Source organism: Epinephelus fuscoguttatus, linkage group LG14 (genome assembly GCF_011397635.1).
Source record: "Epinephelus fuscoguttatus linkage group LG14, E.fuscoguttatus.final_Chr_v1".
NCBI classification, from domain to species: Eukaryota; Metazoa; Chordata; class Actinopteri; order Perciformes; family Serranidae; genus Epinephelus; species Epinephelus fuscoguttatus.
In genome coordinates, this window is record NC_064765.1 from 29967735 (window position 1) to 29989097 (window position 21363).

The following is a 21363-nucleotide window of genomic DNA, read 5'->3' on the forward strand; positions in this document are numbered from 1 at the left end:
AATATGACTAATTCTGAGGTGAGACTTCAAAGGACCTCTTTGAAAATGGCCGTATTTGCCAAAATTTAGCCAAACTTTGGAACATTTTTTTAGCCCTCTTCTTTACAAGCTAGGTCGACATGGCTGGTGCCAATGAGCACCTTAGGTTGAGTAAAGTTAGTGACTTCAGTCTCAATTATTTTTGCCTGAGGGGGGCAGCATTTCCATGGCCACCCCTTTAAAAGGACAGTGCACCCAAAATGAAAATTCAGCCGTTATCTACTCACCCATATGCCGAGGGAGGCTCAGGTGAGGTTTTAGAGTCCTCACATCCCTTGCGGAGATCCAAGTGGAGAGTGGGTAGCATCAAAACTCCACCTAATGCAGGCTGACGGTGCCCCAGATTAAAACGTCCAAAAAACACATAACTGAAACCACAAAATATCTCCATACTGCTCGTCCGTAGTGATCCAAGTGTCCTGAAGCCCCGACATAAAAAATTGTTTGGAAAAATGTCATTTGAACTTTTTTTTAGCCTCATAGTAGCCTGTAGCTCTAACTGCCTCTCTGTAGACTGTGCTCACGTGTGCGCTTGCGCGAGACCATGAGACATGGGCACTGCCTTCATGTGTGTTCACGTGCTTTCGCTGGTCTCACGCGCACCTGAGCCTCCTGCATATGGGTGAGTAGATAATGGCTGAATTTTCATTTTTGGGTGCACTATCCCTTTAAGGCATCACTGGAATCGGAGAGTCGATTAGTCACAAACTACCTTGAAAGAACTGAATGTTTTTGGCTTTGGCCTATGGACATTGACAGTGAACCTTTAACTTCATTTAGTACAGTGATAAATCATCTACAGTATGGAGGGCAACAAGACAGTGTAAATGGGCTATGACGTTGTTTTGCTGTGGCCACATAGCCAGTCAGCAGGAGCATTTAAAGAAAGAAATCTTCCCTAAAACACCATTGTTGGCAATGCTTTCTTTGTTTTGTTTTGTAGTGGAGTATATCATTGTGTTATTGCTGCGGATAACTGACCTACATTCGGAATCATCCAGCACCAACAATAGCACAGGAAGAAAATATTCAGCCAATGTATCTATAACTTTGGTGATATTTGCCAGTTTTTTTTTTCAGTGTCAGTCCCCAGAATTAAAAAGCACATTCAGTCTTGCAAGAGCTGCCTTTTTTTTTTTTTTTAACCTGATGTTCAACAGTCATGCACTGACATCATTAAAGAAGAGAATGAGGTACTGATTTCTCACAGACCAAAATACAAAGCAAAGCAAATAATATACAGTAGTTTATCTAACTTTTAAGATAACAAGATGAGTAGGTTTACTATGAAGCCCTCTGCTGGCCTATACAGTATAATAGTGTAATGAGTGCATGAAATTAACTGCCCAGTTATTAAAAAAATATATGTTGATTTCATCCTACTAAATGAACCTGCATTACTGCACCCATGCCCTGTAAACAACTGATGTAATGCAATATATAAAAAATATATAAAACTGAAGTTGAGCACTGGTGGAATTTAAAAAAAAAACTATGTGAGAGCTGGGAGGAGGAGGAAGAGACCCAAGAGCCAACAAGCCACCTGGAAAAATGTTCCTCTACCGCCCTCTGGTGACAAAAACATACTAATACACTTTTTTCAAATACCAATTAATCATATTGTAGGATTCAAATATTGAATTTCCATACTGACAATAAAACATCTCTATTATTCTGCCTTATCTTTTTTTTTTTTTTAACAAACGCATCTCACCGCTTTTATTTTGAAAATTTCGTCTTAGCTCTAACCCGGAAGCACACCATTGTTATTGTGCTAACGATGTGTCATCAACACATCAAGATTAGGGTGGAAACTGCAAATGTTCGGGAAAATAAGTGTGCTAGACCTGTGTTAACTTTACTTTAGGGACCAGTTAAAGTCCAGTAAGTCATATTATCTTCGTGAACAGGCTGTCATAAAGTTAACACGACAGCAGGACTTGCGAACGGGCTCAAACTGCTAAGCTACGGTGATCTCCTACAACTGGACAGTTAGCTAACAGGCTAACTGGCGGATTTTCTGTCCAACGTTATTTTGGTCCTGACGGGACGGGAGAGAGATGTCCTGCAGCTTATTGGAGTTTTGTCGGCTCCAGGAGCTCAAAGCGGTCAGGGACTATTTGTTCCAGGACCAGAAAACTGAGCCAGTGGAGGAGAGGAATCAAACAGGTAACGTTACCCAGGCTAACGTCAGATAGACAGTGCAGATGTCTGTAACGTTAGCATGCAGCACTTCACCCATGTGACAACAGTCCAACTGACAACCTCTGGTTTAGTGGCTGGTCACTAATTAAACGAAGAATATGCTTGCTAACAAAATGGCTAAAGCTAAATAGTGTTATAAAAGGGCGACTGAGGAATACAAGAGGGAAAAGGTTCCTATTTTCAAAGTATTTGGTGTCAGAATACAGTAAGGGAAATTAAATGAAATATATTGCTGCCCTCTTGATGCACAGCATTGTTTACGTCCAAGTGTGTTGTGTTTGAGTGCAGTACAAACTGCTTAAAACTCTTTCTAATGGTCTCACTAGTAAGAAAGGCACAGCATTAAAATTTGATGGCAGGGCCCTATAAAGTCAGTGATGGATAGAGCTTCTGCAAACCCAGCAAGGCACGGACAAGGGAGGAGGAGAAATCTGTCTGCCCTTTGCGCTATGAGTCATCCCACAGGAGGCACCTGAACACATCACTGCAGGATGCTCAACAAAGGAGAGTGCACACACAGGAAGGGCACTTACACTTGTTGCACTCAGCTCCCTCCAGTCTTCATTTCACGTTGATGCTTTAATACAGAATGTGTCATCACCTCAGCCTTGAAGTGCAACGACATCGACCCCCCGCACACACTGCACCAAGGTTTAATGCATTATAAATGCCCATAGCAACAGGATTTCATCTTGGATTTTCCTCTTGTTCCGTCACTTTGCCGTCCACCCACTCGTGAATGTTTTTAGATTATTTCCCCGTGGCACAACTTTCATCAGTCCTTCCCCGCTGGTCCTCTCTCTTTTTTATGATTATGATTATGAATGACTTGCCTGGGTCCAGACTTTGGAAAACACCCACTCAGAAAATTGACAATTCAGTCTGATATCAGGCATTGGGATGACATTAGCATGTCTGTTCAGTTAAAATTTTAGCAGTTGGCCTTAACATTTGGTTTGGCGCCCTTTTAGTTTTCCAACCACTCAAAAGCTAAGGGTGAATGTGACATGGAGTGTCATATACACCCATTCACACACACAGTAATTCATCGGTGGCCAAGGCTACCAAACAAGGTGCCACCTGCTTCTCAGTTAAAGGTTCACATGAAGTCACACACCGATTACACAGCCACAGGGAGCAGGTTCAGCATCTGTAACAGCAGATACCCAAGGGTACTTTGCAAGACTCGGCGGACTGGAGGAGCCAAGGATCAAACCACTGATCCTCTATCTCCCGAGTCAAAGCCACCCATACACTACTGCTGTGACTTTAGCCTGTGATTTCTCACCCCTCTACAACAGTTAAATTTGTCACTTTTCTTGTATCTTGTGATCACTGCTTTGTGTTTGCTACCAGAAATGTGAATAACCTGTCAGCAGGAGCCTGAGTCAAGATAGAAATCAGCACGATGTCACAGATTAATACCCATTATAATATGATTTCCCTGTTTCGCTTTCCCCTAACAGAAAATGAGCTGTCCTGGGACACCTCAGACTGGGAGTCAGCGTGGGATGCTGGCGAAGACAAAGAGGAGGGAGCCACTTCTTCCACAACGGTCTGTGCTTTTGTGTTTCATTCTCTGTTCTCACATTGCCATTTGGCTAGACAGAAAACAACAAATAACTTTGTCCAATATATGAAACTACCCTGAGGTGTTGTACGGGGTGGTCCCCACTCACTGACTTTCTTCTTTGCCCCTGCAGGCGGAGGAGGAGACCACAGGGCAGGGTGCACCCTGGCTGCAGGACTGTGTAGTGTCCCTGTCACCCTGCTCTGACCTGCTAGTAGTGGCCCGTGAACAGAAGGCTGTCTTTCTCTCAGGTCAGATATTCAAACACACACACACACACACCTCTAAGTACACAGAGATGTTACACATTGCTGTTACTGTTTATTAATACTTGTAGCCAAGTGGCGTACGGATGACAGCGGCAAAGAGGAGATGACCCTGGCTGTGTCTTGGACTGGAACTCTCAGCACTGACGAAGGGTAAGAGTCAAATTAGATGAACTTGAATGAAAATGCTGAAAACTCTTTGTTGATGAGAAAAAGAAGAAACTTACAGGCAGGAAAATGAACTTCAGAGTGACAAGGAAACTACAGAGGAAAAAGAAGGGTCACATTGAAAAGGGATAGTTGATTGACATTGGGAACATACATGAAACATGAGGTAATACAGAACTGTAAAGTAAATGACATCCTACTATGTGTATGTTTTCTCACTACAGAGAGTGTGTTGGCAGCAGTATTTGTATACCATTGGCAAGCCAGAAGAGGTAAGAATTACCTATGTAGGAAATAGGGAAGATGTTTGTGGAAATGCAAAATGCTTCTTTATATGTCCATAGCTATTTTTAAAGCGTGTGTGTGTGTGTGTGTGTGTGTGTGTGTGTGTAGGAGCTCCACAGGGCGGCCCGACTGGACATGTGTGGTAGTTGGTTTCACCTCTGGCTATGTCCGCTTCTATACAGAGGTACTTCATCAATCTTATCATCATTTCATGCAGTACAATGCTTTTGTAGCCCGTGCATCAATGAACATTTTCAGATAATCAGCAGGAAAAAAAAGACAATGAAACCATTCAGTACGGCCGATAAATAGTCATGAGTGCCAGTATGAAATGTAACATCAGCTGTTTCTCGTCAGAGTGGCGTTCTCCTCCTGGCCCAACTGCTACACGAGGACCCGGTATTGAGGCTCAAGTGTCGCACATATGAGATCCCTCGTCATCCTGGAGTAACTGAGCAGGTAATGCACACACCAAACACTCCTATCAGAACTGTGTATAAAAATTATGTTAAAATCCTAAAGAATAGTTTGACATTTTGGAAAATATGCTTATGCTTTCTTGTTAAATACGAATTTCACTGCTTAGTTTCACCGTTTGACCTCAGTATGGTCAGCCTCTGTTTTTACAATACCAAACTGGCATATGATGATGTCTACAGTGAATCACTGTAATAGACGAATGTATCATCTTTAATTTTTGGATATTTTTTCCAAATATTTAATATTCTCAATTAAATGTGTAGGGCGAGACATGGTGAACAAAAGGTTAATGACAATATAACAACGAGTACCACTTTGCCTCATGTTTGGTAGCCGCAATAGTCCGACTCCCACCTTTTGGAAATTTAGGAGAGTTTGCTCTGAAGGTAAGTTTTATTCTGTAAGTTTGCAATCCAAATAAAGACTCAACCCCTCATTTACAAAGGATGGCGCAAAGCAGGGGGATTGAAAAATTATTTTAATGTTTACATCCAAATTAAAACCTGCTTTTACTGGGCTTTAAACATTATAATAAAATAATCAGTTTTTCCTCCAGTACATCAGATACAAGGAGTTATTCCAATAATTAGAATAAACCCATTCTTCATTTTTGCGTCCTCTGGCTGACACTTCTTAAAATACATAGTTATCAGTTTTAAATCACTAAACGTTTGTACCCTGGTGTCCACACTTAGTTGCACTTGCAGAATCAATCTGTGCGCTTTTGATTAATCAGAGTTAGTACCTTTTAAACACACAATAACTGCCGTTAGCGCCACTGCAAACCTGCACTGCAGTGTTGGTGTGGATGGGAGGCTCTTAAATCACAGTGCTGGGCTCAGGGGTCAGTGACTGTCAGCCATCAGCCAACACTAATCTGTGCAATAAATATGGAAACTCAAGCTTGCCGCTAGGTACCTTAATGCAGTCTCCACTGGTGTTTTCTTATACTCTAGTCTCCTCTGTAGTCTTTTCTACACTTTGTGTTTTTTACTGATTAAATAAACTTGAGAGTTGAGAGAACTTTAGAGTTGCTGGTAGGTCAGTGTTGTTACCCTTGGACAGACCCATGCTAGCTGTTTTCCCTGTTTCCTGTCTATATTGGAAGCTAAGCTAACTACCAGCTCAAAACCATACTACAAACTCTGTATGTATATCACATCAGATGTCACGACCAATGGACGCAGTGCCACAAATGAATCATTCATATTACATTCAGGGTTTGACCCAGGTGGAGTCCAAACTCTGATTTAAAAGATTGACAGACTGAGGACTGAAAGCATTCTTTGACATGTTCAGTCTTGTCTGTGGGACTCTAAATCTCTCCCTCAGATGGCTAAAGCTGGTATTCTTCAAATAAAGCATGAGAGGGATTGGCTTAATATTACCAGTCAAAAACAACATTCTTTTAGTATACGCAGTTTGAAAACTTAGTTCAAGTGTTTGACCCACAACCCTTGAGCAGATCCATAGCATTGGTATCAGTCGTCTTATGTAACTCCCAACAGGAAAGCAAATATTTATGATCACTTGTGGAGATTAATTCTTGACATTAATCTCACTAAACATTTATGTCATCAACTGAACCTTGATCTAAACTCAAGGTTTACATCTAGCGTTTCTTGAGCTTTTGACCGTATCCCATCATGTTATTCAGTAAACCTATAATCATTAATTTTATCCTGTCACAGCATGAAGAGTTAAGTATCCTCTACCCTGCTGCTCTGGTCACCATCGATGGCTTCAGCCTCTTCCAGTCTCTGCGTGCCTGCAGGAACCAGGTGGCAAGAGGTACTGCTGCTGATGTGAGCATGTCTGTAATTGTGTGTGTACGTGTGCATCCAACTGGGAGTATTCCGTATATGCATTTGCATTTGTGTTTGTATTGTAGGATGAAAGTCATGTAGTTCTAGTGTCACCTGTTAAGTATTACATGCTAAAAAGTATTTTGCAGTGTGTTAACTAGAGATGTGTTTTTCAATTGCCGGCTGGGTGGATAGTGTTTGCCACAAGGCATTCAGGTACTAAGGAGACATACACACAACTACCACTGTACCCCTGCCACACATACACCCTTATATTACAGCCTCTAGTGGGTTAGCAGCCAAGCTTCAGCAGGGTTTTTCTGAGCATCTACAGTAGTAGTGTTGTCAGGGTGTGTGTGTGTGTGTCTGTCTTTCTATGAATGTGCTGTGTGGCCTAAATCAATTCTTGTCACTATTTAAGTACAGTGCTTTAGTTTCACTGCTGCTAAATGCAAGGCATGCCTGCTAGCTGTAGATAATGAAAGGTCTTGTCAAAAATATTGGTAATCAAATGATGAACTGCACTTTTCCATGTAGCGGCAGCAGCAGGTAGCGAAGCGATCCAGCCTCCTCCTTTGGCCTATAAGAAGTGGGGTCTGCAGGACATGGACACCATTGTGGACCACAGTAGTGTTGGTACGAGACTATTTCTACCTCTGTCAAGAAGGTTATGTTGCGGTTTGTTTGTTTGTTTGTTAGTCAGCAGAAATACAGGAAAACTACTGACTTGGTGGAAGGATGTAGCATAGACCAGGGTGGATACACAAATTATTTTTCACTTTTATTAACATTGTGATACAGGGCATTTGGCCTTGTGCCCTTCATTGACTTTTGTTCACAAATACAGTTAGTTTATTGCCTTATGGTGGACATATTTACATCATGCATTCTATGTATTCATTATAATGAATAAAAAGTCAAATCAATTCAGTTATATGCTGGAAAGAGTTAAATAAAAGAGGTAAATATAACTGACTGAATGATTGACAGGATAGCACTGTACTCACTGCACTAATTCCTGTCATTTTCTCCTCCCACATTCCCATTCATCCCTCCATCTCTCCTGCTGCTAGGCATTATGACGCTGTGTGTGTTTGACCAGATGAAGAATGCATCTATCCTGGGAGGGTTTAATGCTTCAGTCAAAGGCAGCCCGCCTGCCATGAGCCAGTATGTCACTGTGGGAGGTGGGCCATACACAGGCTTTTACTATGCTGTAGAGGTGAGTGAGAAAGAGATGGAACAAGTTGGGCTGTGTATTTCCCGATTGTATTACATAAAAGCAACTTAAATGTATATATGAGTTAATTATTACGTAATCTCTCAAGACAGATTCTGCAATCTACATTGTAGAATCTGTCGGCAGCCCTGTGTGAAAGACGACTTGGGGGGGGCGTTGCTGCGCTTTAGCCAATCACAATGGAGGGGGCGCGGCCCAGACGTGCAGGTGTCCCCAGGAAATGTGTACCTACAGAAACAGCAAGCTCCGCGTCCATAGCGCGTCCATATATTCACGGACCGTTTATTGAGTTATTACCTTATTTTTTATACAGTCTATGGTTATAGACAACGCTAACGGCTAACGTTAATAGCTAACGGTTAGCCCAGATAATCTACGATAACTATATTAATTACATGCACACAGAAGTAGTGGCGTTTGTTCAGTCATTGTGTTTATAGACTTAACAAACATCAGATTAGTCTACACGGTGATAAAGTGACGTGAAAAATGTGATACATAGCTAAACTTTGTATTTGTAAACAACACGGCGATTCCCTGGGGGCACCGCCGGAAGTGAAGGGCGTGAGGCCCCTTCACTTCCGGTTAGTCGAAAAACTCCGGGCTGTGCCTCCAGAGGTAAAGGAAGAATTTTTTTTTTTTTTAACCGATGGATTTCCAGATTGATTATTAAGTGCTATGCACATACAAAAATGATGCAAATGACCTAGCAGGGTCATTCTGTACCAACTCACCTAGACTTCCCAGTTCATGTCATGGAGTTTCTTGGGGAAAAAAATCATGATAAAATTATACAGTCAAAATATTAAAAGAAAGATCTGTGGCACTCCATTTTTTATGCAGGACCAAATAACTTGCGCTAGATGTGCTCCCTTTATCCACTGCTCATTTTCATTCACTGCTGCTCATTATTATCCACTTCCTATTATTTTCATTATTATTATTATTATTGTTATTGTTATTTATCGCCGACTCTTGGATTTTTGTACTTATTTGCATGCCTAGTTATTTAAGTTTTTTAAGTATAATTTTGAAATCTTTAATCTGACTCTTTTTCCTTGACTGCTGTAACATTGGAATTTCTCAATTATGGGATCAATAAACGTGTATCTTATCTTATCTTATCTTATCTTATAACTATAAAAAACTATAAAACTATATTAATACTAAACAGAATCAAAATTTGGTAGTAAGAAAATAACATTTTTTTATTATTATTATTTTAGATATTCATTTTTGAAAATTACTTTTTTATCATTTGTTCCTTCATTTTTATTTGATTAGTGTAAAACATACAGCAACAAATATTTACATCAATACATGCTTAGGGTTTCTTGGATGTTCAGTGCAAATTTCAACATAGTCAAGTGAAAAATAAGCAATTGATTTGGCGTAGAATACAGTCACAAAATTGATGAAATGATGAATGAAATTTGGCTCAGAGGGCCAAACTTCAAAAATTCATAACCAAAAAAGTATTTGGAGGAGAGCCATAGGATTTTGCAAGGTCCTGTTAAGTTCCTACATTTTTTCTTTTCAAGAAAGTATGTGACAATGACTCAAGGGACAGCGCAAGACATAATGCCAAAGACCGCATTTTCAGAGAGTTAATTCAGCTGGTTTGTTGTGGCTTTCTGTTTGTCTTCAGGGGAGCTCCCAGCCTCTCCTCTCTCATGTGGCCCTGGCTGTGGCCAGTAAACTCACCTCAGCCCTCTTCAATGCTGCCAGGTATGTGGGTGTGCATGTGTGTATAAGCAAGATTTCCTGTATAAGCAAGATTTCCTGCTACATTTCAATTTAAAGGGCCAGTAGGTAACTTCATAAAAAAGAACTTTCTGTCATATTTGCTGAAACTGTCACTATATCCTGACGGCAGCACACAAGACAGATAATCTGTTAAAAAACAGGTTCCTCTGGTTCCTCCTCGTGCTCCTAATGGCATTTGCAAGAATCCACAGTGCCTGAACAAAGACAATCAGTCAGAGCCAGGAGGAGTCTCTCACTGCTCAGGCACACTGTGCAGTCCCCTCACATGCACATGCTCTGACTTAGTCAAGCTCAATATCTTCAGCACGCAGCTGAAGCAAGTTCGGTTTTGAATCCTTTCAGGTCTTGTAGCTTTCCCCACCTTGGAAAAGCCATTCATATGTGTGTTTTTTCTAAAGTTACCTACTGTCACTTTAATTCCTGTCATATACACACTGGAATGTTTGCAGCACTGTCAACAGCCCTGAACTGCTGCAACAGCACAAAGCAGCCCAATCAATACTCTGAATTATATCCTGTTTGTGTGTCTTGTCACTTGCCTTTTCTCCTTTATTACTTTTTCTTATACTCTAGTCTCCAATGGATTCATCATCTTATCTGTCTTTTTCAAACTTTCTCTGAGTCTATTTTTCATTATTTCATCACTCTGTCTTGCTGTTTTTCTCCCAGTGGATGGTTAGGTTGGAACAAGAACAAGAATGAAGAAGAGGCTATTCAGAAACAGAAGCCCAAGGTGGAGCCCGCAACACCCTTGGGGATCAGGTACCAATCGCGATATCTCAACACAAATTCAGCAGTGCCCTATTGCGCCTTATTGATACTGGTAATGTGAAGCTTGCTGATGCCCCTCCATCATCCTGTCTTTTAAATCTGACCTCCTCCGCCCAGATTTGGTCTCCCAGACTCTCGACGCCACGGTGAGTCCATCTGTCTGTCTCCCTGCAACACGCTGGCTGGTGTGACGGACGACTTTGGACGAGTCACTCTGCTGGACTTGGCCAGGGGCATTGCCATCCGTATGTGGAAAGGTGAGGAGAGAGAAGACAAAGGACTAAGAAGTGGATATAGAGATTTGTGAAGGGATCTTTGTAAAAGAATAGGTTAAGCATGGAGACATATTAGAAAAGTCTCTTGTATGTTCAGTTTCCAATGTCTCTGATCAAAATGGAGCAACCGTGTTTCACGTGTCAGGATTCAACTACATAAATAACGTGTTAACAATTTAGTATTCCTGTAGTCTGAGAGCACAAAACATTGAATCCTTACATGCTGTCTATCAAACAATCATTGCCTCTGTTCCTTCGTAAAAATCAGTCGTGTTGCCATGTCATGCATTCAGTAATGAAATGAAAATAATGAAAAATAATGAAAATATGACTGTGCATTAATTTAACTGAACTGCAGGTTACCGAGATGCTCAGCTGGGTTGGCTGCAGGTTCCAGAGGAACGGGGTGATCGGGAGTTCTCCCCCTCTGCCTCCCTTCCCAGACGCCATGCCCTGTTCCTGGTCATCTACGCCCCCCGCAGGGGAATCCTGGAGGTGTGGGCGATGCAGCAGGGGCCTCGAGTTGGAGCCTTCACTGTGGGCAAACACTGCAGGTATAAACGATGCACTTAACTTTGTCTTACAGCTATTTCTGAGCAACAAAAGCATCACAATTAAAATAGCGCCTGTGCAGTTTCATATGTGGCACTTGAGGATAGAGAAACTTGGAGAATAGCATAGTGAAAAGTTGTATATGTGCACACTTCCAGGTTGCTGTACGCTGGCTACCGTCTGATGGGGGTGAACAGTGTGACCAGTCAGGGCTGGCAGCTCCACACCCAGCAGGTGTGTCTGCTGGATCCCATCACAGGAGCACTGAGGACAATGAACATCCCCTTTCACCTGGCCCTCAGGTTAGTACACACACGTACGTTAACTTCAAAGATGGTGTAAATTATATGTTTGTCACACAGGCATTCTCTACCTCACTTGTTTAAACCACAGTGTTAAAGTGACAATTGCAGTTTTTTGTGGGGGGGGGTGTATGTCCTTAGACAGCAGCAGCCGACTCCAAGACTCCTTTTACTGCTTCAATTAATGTTTCTTGTAGGAGTGCTTGCAGATGTGGGGTGGGGATATATTTTATTTTCAGACTCAAAGTTGCTCATAAACTATTTAGTTAGCACTCACTCAACTAAAGAGCTCTATTAAGATCATGCTAAAGAATGTCAAGGCGAGGGAATTGATGATAACTCAGCTGTCACTTTTCCAACCACAACTTCAAAAGTTTACCAAACAATTTACCTTCAAACATGAATTTCAGGCAAGATTACTTTCTCCTCAACCTACAAGTTGTTAAAGACCCCTTTTAATGAGGCCTCCATTGATACACCCAAACCATATGTTTCTCTGTCTTTGTCATTTCAGTGACAAGAAGAGCGAGCGAGCCAAAGATATGCACCTGTTAAAGAGGCTGACTACTTTACTGAGGAGCAGAGAGGTGGAGCCTGGTAAGAGATACAAGAGTGAGAGCTGAGTAGAGATCTAGATACAAGTGTGTGTGTGAGATGAAAGAGGTTTGAATCCATGCTTTCCTTCTCAGATATTCTGGAGAGCGAGGCTAAAAGTGTGTTGCTGGATATCAAACACCCCGCCATTAAGAAGCAGGTATAAACAAAGACACAACACAGAAGGCCTCACACACACACACACACACACAGAGAGGCCTGTTTTCTTGTGGTAACAGTCAACTTTCTAACTGCAGTCTCCACCCTTCCTTTAGGCTTTGGAGTCTCTGCTGTCAAATAAGAATGCTCCTGTCTCATGTCTTACTAACATCACATATGCCTTATATGACACTCTGAAGCAACAAGGTAAAGTATCAGTTGGTTATTAAGAAGATAAACACTGTTCTCGTTTTTTCCTGATGTGTCATAAACTGTTTTCTCTCTCTTACTCACGGTTGTGTATTTCTGTATTACAGACCCTGAGGCAGTGGATGCAGCATTACTCCAGCTCTGCTCTTCACAGCTGAAACTGCTCCAGCTCTACACTGACATCCAGAACCTGCACTCTGCTGCAGACATAGAGGCCTGCTCTAAAAATGTGAGAAGACACACACATACACACACAAAAATGGTTACTTAACATAAATATTTTCCAACTGTAACACTACATAACATGACAGGCTAACTTAGAGGTTTGAGTAAAGCTGCAAATTAGGGCAGTGTTGTTGCTAAGTGGTCATTATTATTACTCATAACTCCACAAGAAACACTTGAATGTTCTCCCCACCCACCAGGACTCTCTCGAAGGCATAGAGGATGAATTGTCCCGTGTTGGTCCTACCTTGCAACGCTACGCCCATTTCACTTCGAAACCTAGTGTTTCCTTCGCCCAGGACTCACCTGACTCCCCCCTGCCCCCACAAGCCTTCCTCTCTCAGATGGAGTGCACTGAGAATGAGGAGTTGAGGGTAATCCGCAGGTCTGAAACTGAGTGGAATCAGCTAGGTATGGCAACATATGTATGCACATTGTACACCATGACCTTCACTTAGTTACTTGGATAGATTTGATGACACAGTCAAAAAACACAATCACTCTGTGTGCAGCATTTTGTTAATCTTAGTATGACACTGACAAACTAATTGATACTTCAGTATAAAAAGCATAAGCTCTCAGTGGGATGACAGTGAGATGCTGGTAGTCTCTGACTCACACAAGAGGAATTCTACTGCTGTGTTTCTCCATGTGTGAGATACAGAAATATCAGCGACATCAGACACAGAGTAAGCACACCACACAAATCCAGACTGAGGACGTTGCTCTTGTGTGTCCTTTGCAGGTAACTTTATTTTCTGGGGTTGTCTGTGTGGAAAGAGCCCACTCCATAAAGTCTGTGACACACTGCAGCAGGCTGGCGTCAGTCCACAGCAGCTACTGGTAAGATGGAGGAAATGATAAGGAATGACTGTATAGGCGAATAGCAGCACTTTCTACGTCAAAATATTCACTAACAAAAGCTTCTAAACTCAACCAGACATGTTCCAACAGGAATAGGATCTGAAATCAGGCACAAATGAAACACATCAGCAACCATGTTTTCCTGACGTTAGCATGTACAGTAGCTTCATGTAGCAGAGTATGTAATGAAAATGCTTGCAGTAGTGTGCCTGGAGCAGATGACCATATGTAGAAATCTGTCTCAAGCCAACATCAGCTTGTCTCAGAGGGAAGATAAATGTTGGTAACAGAGTACTCAGAGCAGTCTGAAGCCTGAGGTTTTCTCTTACAACGATTACTTGTACATATGTTTACCTTATTATTTGAAACTTTGGCCACCTTGAACATAAACATCCAGCAGTGTAACATTATATTTATGACAGAAAACAAAAGCATATTAGGTCTCCTTAAATGTTTTTTCCTCCTAAATATTTCATGTTTGCACTGTTCCTCCTGTTTTCAGTCTCTGCTGCTAAGTGTGTGGTTGCAAAGAGAAAAGGAGGTGCTACAGAAGCCAGAGGAAACCGTTAGAAATCTACACACACTACTCATCGCCCTCAGCAACATGAAAGGTGCGTGCTTGTCTACTTTGCGTATGTGCCTCTGTGTCAACCAGTGAAAGTCCATGAAAAAAGAGGGATGAGAGGAGAGTTACCACTTTTTCTTCCTCTCCTCAGGTGCAGTTGAGGAGTCATGGGACCCCCAGTCCATCTCTCCATGGTGGCAGCAAGTTCGCTCTACATGCATCCAGTCCCACAATGCTGCCGCTGCTCTGCTGGCTGCCTTTGTTGCTCACCGTGCTGCGAAGGCTAGCATCACAAGCCGGGCTGACAGCAAGGTAGGGAAGTCTCATGCGAACAGACAGATACACACACACGTGTGCACTCATTAGGCAGTGGTGTGAAAAACAAAAATATGGCACATAAGAACCGTGAAGCAAGGGGCGTGATTTATGTGTTGATGAAGCATGACTTTGGTACACCCTCGCCTTTTTTGCCAGCTGATTAAGTTCAAACAAACCACTCACTCACATTTCAGAGACATACAGTATTTTTGCTAATTTGCCACAAGAAATAGGAGAACACACTTTAAAGTTATTCAGTACAACAGCGCTATAACAGTACTCCTGCTGGGCATAATTACAACCACTAAAACCACACTGACTCAGCCTTCGTCATGTTTTTGTGTGTGACAGCTGCAGTCTGAGTGGGAGGCGGTGTCCCTAGAGCTGGAACAGTGGGTGGTGTGCGTTCGCCAGCTAGAGGATGTGCTGGTGCTGCAGACTCTGCTATTGGTGCCTCCTCCTCAGGGAGCAGCAGGGGGCGCTGCAGCACAGTGCTCCATCAAAACGCTGCTGGAGGGAGGCACAGGTACACTGTGAAGAAGTGTATATAAAGGCGACCAGACACGCTTTCAGTATTCATATTATGGTTGTGGCTGCCTAAAACACATTTTCTTATACTTTTATTGTCGTCTTTTTACGTCCATCTGTAAAGGTGGCGTAGCAGACAGTGTTTCCAAGTGGGTGTTCAGGCACAACTTGGCCCCTGAGCGACTGAAAGAAATTCTCCAAAAGAAAGAAGACAAAGAGGCAGATGAAAAACAAGCGCATACAGCTGGAGGAGAGGGGAAGGAGCAGGAGGAGAAGAGCCAAGAGGACACAGACAGGACAGCAGGTTAGGACTCGGGACTGGTCATAAATGATCAAAATGTTGGCTTTTGACATTCGTGAATTCTGATTATTTCAGGGAACTTGTTTATACCCTCAAATCAAATCCAAGTCAGGCACTGTACACTGTGTTTTCCAGAGCTGTTGGTGGCAGTGTGTCAGCGGTTCCCACACTCCCTCTCACCTGACTTGCTCTTCGCCCACTGCTGCTGGGAATATGTGGTGCAGTGGAACAAAGACCCTGAGGTGCACATACAGTTTTTTGTTAATGATAGATATATCTTATTTTTTAACCTATTTTTATATTAAAGCTGGATTCTGTTTCTGCTCATTTTTCAGTTTGGGTACGACTCCTTTGCTAGTTTTGTACTAAAGTTATTTTGGTGGATGTTGAAAGAAATGGACCGTTCTCTTAGATCCTAGCAACACAGAAGAACCAATCAGCTTTGTCCTTAAATCTGGACTCACACCTGCTTCTCTCTAGGAGGGCCGATACTTGTGGTGGGCGGTGGAACATCTGAAGCTGGTCTCCAGTCCACATATCCAACTAGGTGAGGGGCTTTTTTCATATGCTTGCAAATGTATTTATACAATAATATGTCTGATTTGTCTAATAATGTTTTATCAATGATTGTTGGAACAAGTGTGATTTTTCTTCAGGTATGCATAAAATAACATTTCAGACGTGAAATTACCACAGTAGAAACAGCTTACAATGAACACAGTTACAGTGATCAACTGCGTATATGGATCAAATAGCTTGCGACAGAATAATTCCTGTACAAAAGTTTAAATAACTGTCTAATAGTTATCAAGTAGTGTCTTCACAGTATTCATTAAGTCCCATAATGAATACTGTGAAGACACAGTATTCCCATAATGAATACTGTGTCTTCACAGTATTCATTATGGGACTTAATATATATGACAATCTATGACGAAAGCCATGGCCAGAGGTTTTCAGGTGGTCCATCTGTGTGTTTGTTCGTATGTACTTACATCCCATTCTCATTAACGAGATATCTCAAAATTTTATTTATTTTTTTTTTTCAAACTTGGCACAACTGTCCATGTGGACTCAAGGATGAACTGATTAGATTATGGTGGTTGTAGGTCAGAGATTAAGGTCAGCAAGACGGAATTTCTTCACATTTGGGACACATATCCACTTGGACTCAACTGTGAACTGATTTAATTTTGGTAGTCAAAGGTCAAGGCCACTGTGACCTGTTTTTGGCCAAAATTCAAAAAGAATTCATGCACTAATTATGACAAAATTTGAAGGGGAAAAAAAAAGTCTAATAGGATAAAATGATGAAGTGATGACATTTTTTTTAATATTCAGAAGATTGGCTTCACTGTGACATCACAATGTTTTGCATAGAACACTTTTCTGGTCAGTATTCAACATCACAACCGCGAGGCAGTAATTCTAGTGTAACTTAACTCTCTCGCAGTGACCTGTTTGCCTACAGCTGGCTACCTGAGACTGGTGCTTTTTGCTCATTAAAAGAGCATTAACTCTGCATTAACTGAAAAATATTGTCTCCTCAAAGCTTCCGACAACACTGACAAAGACAAGCCAAATTGCTGCTGCAGCGAAACTTGGTGTTCAGGCTACCTTGTGTAGTCTACTCACACAAGAAACAGTCATGGCTGCTAGTGATGGAGACAGAGAACAAATGCACATGGGGAAAACACACTTGTGGTTAAAGCTGCCCTCGTCATGTGGATTGATAATGCCTGTGTACATAGTGACCCTCGTAACTATATTTTCATGTAATAAATATATATGTCAATTAGATGGTATTCTACATGAGAAATAAAGGAAAAGGAAAAAAATCAGTTTAATAATAATCATCTACTTTTAGTGATCCATCTGACCCGTACTGGCTTGACCACTGTCAGAGGTTTTCTCTGTACTGTATATTACCTGGAGTGATATCCGTTTCCTCACTTTGTAAATCAGTGCCTTCTGAAAATGACCTCGTGTCGTTGGACTTCATCGAATCTTCCTCACAGGTATTTCTGCCATGATGTGGAGTACATTCGTTGTCAAGCGTTTCTCGGCAGCAGCCTTCCTCATGGAGAAGGTAACGTCGTGCACATACAGTAAACCGCATGCTTTTGTGTTTTGGGGAAGGTGTTTTTGAGTGTGTGAGGCAATATATAAAATATTTACACTTATTTTTTCTAGGTGGGGAAAGCACCCAAAGATCGCTTATGTCGACGGGTAAGTAGGCGTGTTAGCACAAATTCTAAAAGATCATCATAAATTTAAATATATGACAGCAGGTTTGATAAACAATAGATTAACTTAGATGTAAAGTGTTGCGATTCAAGCATTAAGTTCATTATCATTATTCATCATTTATTAAGGATGTGTGGTTTTTTTTGTGCAGGATGTTGGGATGGGAGACAAAGCTGTGACGTCTTTCCTGGGCTGCTGTGTCCAGCTGCTGCAGATCCTCATGGAGGTGACTGGAGTATTGGTTAAAAATCAGAGCGCTTTATCTTTTATAAATTACTATGTAAGTAAAGAGATTCCAGAAAAAAGCATGGAGGAGCCTATCACTAGCACTACTAACACCTTCACCTGATATGCATTTGATTTATTAGCTTGCTGCTTGCAAAAAGCTTTTGTGTCTGAGATGGCTTCTCTACAAAATACTTCAATCACCATGTGAAATAAACGCAATTTAGAATATATGAATTTGTAGATATTCGTTTCAGAAGTTTAATTGTTAGATAAAATGCATCCTACTTGACTGAAAAGTCTGTTCATCGTTTATGCGCGCTTGATATTTTGAGTTTCCACATTGCATTTGTTTAAGTTGCATACGAGCCCACGGCTGGCTTGCAAACTAGCCGTGATGTCACAAATCCTGCTCCTTTGTACACGTGTTCAACTGAGATTTCAGTCGAGGACACAGAAACTTTCCCCCTTCAGCAGATGAATGTACAGTGAAGCTCAAACATCACAGTAAAGCAACAACAAGCGAACACATTTCTGAGTGGAGGGGGAAATTTGTGCATGTGCTGTTCTGCACTGAAGTGTGGTAACTGAACTCAGCTGTGAGCTCTGAATGAACTACCTGTTTTTTTACAAACACATACAATCCTTTCTCTTCATCTCTTCTGTTGCTTTTTCATGCAGTCGGACTCGGCGGTGGAGGAGGTTCCCGTCCCAGAGCTGTCCATGGAGGAGGTGTGGAGCGGGGCAGAGGGCCCTGCATCACTAGCTGAACTCGCCCTGGAGCAGAGAGGCGTCCACTACCCCCTGGTGCAACACCACTGCCTGTTAGCCTCCCTGCTACATGCTGCTATGACCTTCAGTCTGAAGGTCAAACCACTCAGTCTGTTTGACAGCAAGGTGAGGAGATGGGCTGATTGACAAAACCTAAACACTGTAGTCTTATTTTGTTCATGTGCATTAATACGTTTATGCATGCGTGTGTTGTCCCAGGGTAAGAATGCTTTCTTCAGAGATCTGACGACCATCCAGTTGATGCCCAGCGGAGACATGGACCCAGGCCTAGTCTCACTACGACAAGAGGTGAGAGGTGGATTTGCATCTAGAGGTCAATAGAAAATGAAGATCTTGAAACATATGGTTTGTTGTTATCTCATTTCATCTCCTCCTCACTCTACACACCTGCTGTCTCATCTGTGTTTCCAACGATCCTCCTCTGTCTCAGTTCCTCCTCCGGGTGCTGACCGCCTGGGTGCAGGCTATAGATGATCCTTCCAGCTCGGCCTCTGGCACCAGCTCAACCCCGTTACCCTCCAGTGGCCCCAAGGCTGACTGGTGGCCCTCGCTGTGTCTGGATCTGGGCTCCCTGCTGCAGGTCAACCCTGACATCCTGAGACGGCACCTCGTCTGCGAGCTTTACAACCAGGGCCTGGACCCGCGGGCCGAAGAGGCAAGTGAAAATGGGGTGCTATAGTGGTGCTAAAGCTAACATTGGGACGATAGTACTTCTGTTAAACCTTAATGTCGACCACATTGCTCGATAGGTCATACAGTCCAATGTTCTGCTCTGAAATTTCATCTTAAGTTTGTGGCATCTTGTCACCCAGGTGATGTTAGAGGTGGAGGATAAGGATGTGCTGGGCTCCCAGCTGCTGGTACTGACTGGCCAGAGGCTGAGTTACTCACTGCTCCACAGCCAGAGTCAGACGCAGGCTGCCATGGAGCTGCTGGCCCGCCTGCCCCCCACCCTCTGCACATGGCTCAAGGCAATGGTGAGACACCAAAACAACGTCCTGTTATACACTGAAGACATGTCAGTCACAGATTCTTAGAGCTTAGATGCTTGTTTCGATAAGTAAATGTGTATACCATGCGTTTTTCATTGAAGTGATTGACAGCTGGTGACATGCTGATTTCCAACCAGCTTTGTATTTCAGTATAACACTGTGGTCAGTATGTGTAAATGAACTGTGGTAAACTTCCCTCCATCTTACCAGCGGGCCAGATCACCCTGCTCATTGGCCAGGGAAGCATCCACCAGCAGATTTTGGCTGGCTCTGGCGCCGTTATTTGAAATACAGATCGTACTTCATTTTCGTTTGCCCGCCACCGTGAACACAGAGTAAAGACACGGATCGAGAGTGAGACCCACCCCTCTCTTTCTCTGTCACACTCAGATCTAACTGTAAAACTAGGCTGATCAAGTATGAACCAAGATTTTGTCACAGAGTTGCCTATTTCTGAACCAATGGGGACCCCTGATACAGGAGCGAAAGAGAGGAGCAGAGGACACATGTAGGGTTCATTAGGAAGAGTGATGACCACTGATGCTATTTCCCTCCTTGAGGAGAGGACTATGCAGTTTGGACTTAACTAAAAAGATTGTAGGACACTTGTCGCTAATAAAGTTGATATCACCTAGTTGTATGGTTTTGAACTGGAAGTTTAACACTATAATGTATGTATAATGTGTTTTTTTTTTTTTCCTACTGCAGGACCCCAGTGAGCTGCGGTGCCCCCTGGTCCCCTTGCCCCAGACCAGCAGGCTGGTTGGCCGTCTGATTGAAATCCTGCCAGAGAACCACGCCCAGTACAGCCTGGCGCTGCACCTTCTGGAGGCTGTGGAGGTCCTCACCACTGAGGACTGACCTTGACAGGGAGAGGGGGGTCGGAGTCACCTTTGAGGCACAGTAGAGTCATAGTCAGCAGATGGAGAGATGATAAGGAAATAACAAAAGAAATGAAAAGAGGAAAGTTATGCTGGAGAATGATGGAGGCAGAGACTCCTCCCCCATCTAAACGAAACAAGGTCTGTAGCACTTCAGGAATGACTGATGGTGTCTAGAAGGGTACTCATATACAACATATGAGAGACAGTTAAAGACAATGATGATAAACAGCCTTCTTACCCTCTTATGTCATTGTCATTAAGTTTGTTTTGTCGTTCAGCTCATGTTAATATCGTCCTCACAACTTAATTGTAGAAGGCAGTGATATATAGAATGGATCATAGGCTTTTAACTTTTTTAATCCATCATACTTTCACGCATGTAACATAAATTATATTGAATACTTGTGTTATTAAAGAGTATTGACTGGGGTTTATGAGATGTTATTAAGGAATGGGGCATGTCTTTCCTTTGTCACGTTACCTTCATTCTCTGATCAGTCAGTGTGTTGGTGTCCTAACTGTGCCATATCAGCGTTCTGTTTGACATTTGTCCTTCCTCTTTCACTTTCCCCGCTCATGGACAAGAGATGTATCATAAAGAAATATGGACCTTATTTTTTATTTATATATGCAGACAGTACTGTACTAGCTGTGCCTGTACGCCTCCTATTCTGTAGTCCACTGTGCAGAATAAAGAGGTTTCTCAAAAGCTTGACATAATGCTTACTTGTTCA

At 42.4% G+C, this 21363-nt stretch overlaps 1 protein-coding gene across 2 annotated transcripts; it reads left to right on the forward strand.

Annotated features, from left to right (window-relative positions):
- The first annotated feature begins 1804 nt into the window (after nucleotides 1-1804).
- Nucleotides 1805-21290, forward strand: rab3gap2 (RAB3 GTPase activating protein subunit 2 (non-catalytic)). 2 transcript variants are annotated; one of them, XM_049597149.1, is made up of 35 exons: nucleotides 1805-2208; nucleotides 3711-3799; nucleotides 3948-4065; nucleotides 4152-4233; nucleotides 4473-4520; nucleotides 4642-4717; nucleotides 4891-4992; nucleotides 6705-6804; nucleotides 7356-7454; nucleotides 7892-8040; nucleotides 9707-9786; nucleotides 10495-10587; nucleotides 10714-10853; nucleotides 11230-11425; nucleotides 11582-11725; nucleotides 12240-12322; nucleotides 12415-12479; nucleotides 12595-12685; nucleotides 12796-12917; nucleotides 13114-13324; nucleotides 13659-13756; nucleotides 14280-14388; nucleotides 14494-14654; nucleotides 15012-15186; nucleotides 15313-15492; nucleotides 15625-15731; nucleotides 15970-16036; nucleotides 17508-17578; nucleotides 17683-17718; nucleotides 17888-18016; nucleotides 18643-18858; nucleotides 18952-19041; nucleotides 19184-19408; nucleotides 19566-19730; nucleotides 20454-21290. In XM_049597149.1, exons 1-35 carry the CDS (start codon nucleotides 2100-2102, stop codon nucleotides 20604-20606), a joined length of 4179 nt encoding a protein of 1392 aa, XP_049453106.1. In that variant the 5' UTR covers nucleotides 1805-2099; the 3' UTR covers nucleotides 20607-21290. The 2 variants fall into 2 exon arrangements, with proteins under 2 accessions (XP_049453106.1, XP_049453107.1); XM_049597150.1 differs by having other exon boundaries at nucleotides 17888-17962.
- The last annotated feature ends 73 nt before the right edge of the window (nucleotides 21291-21363 follow it).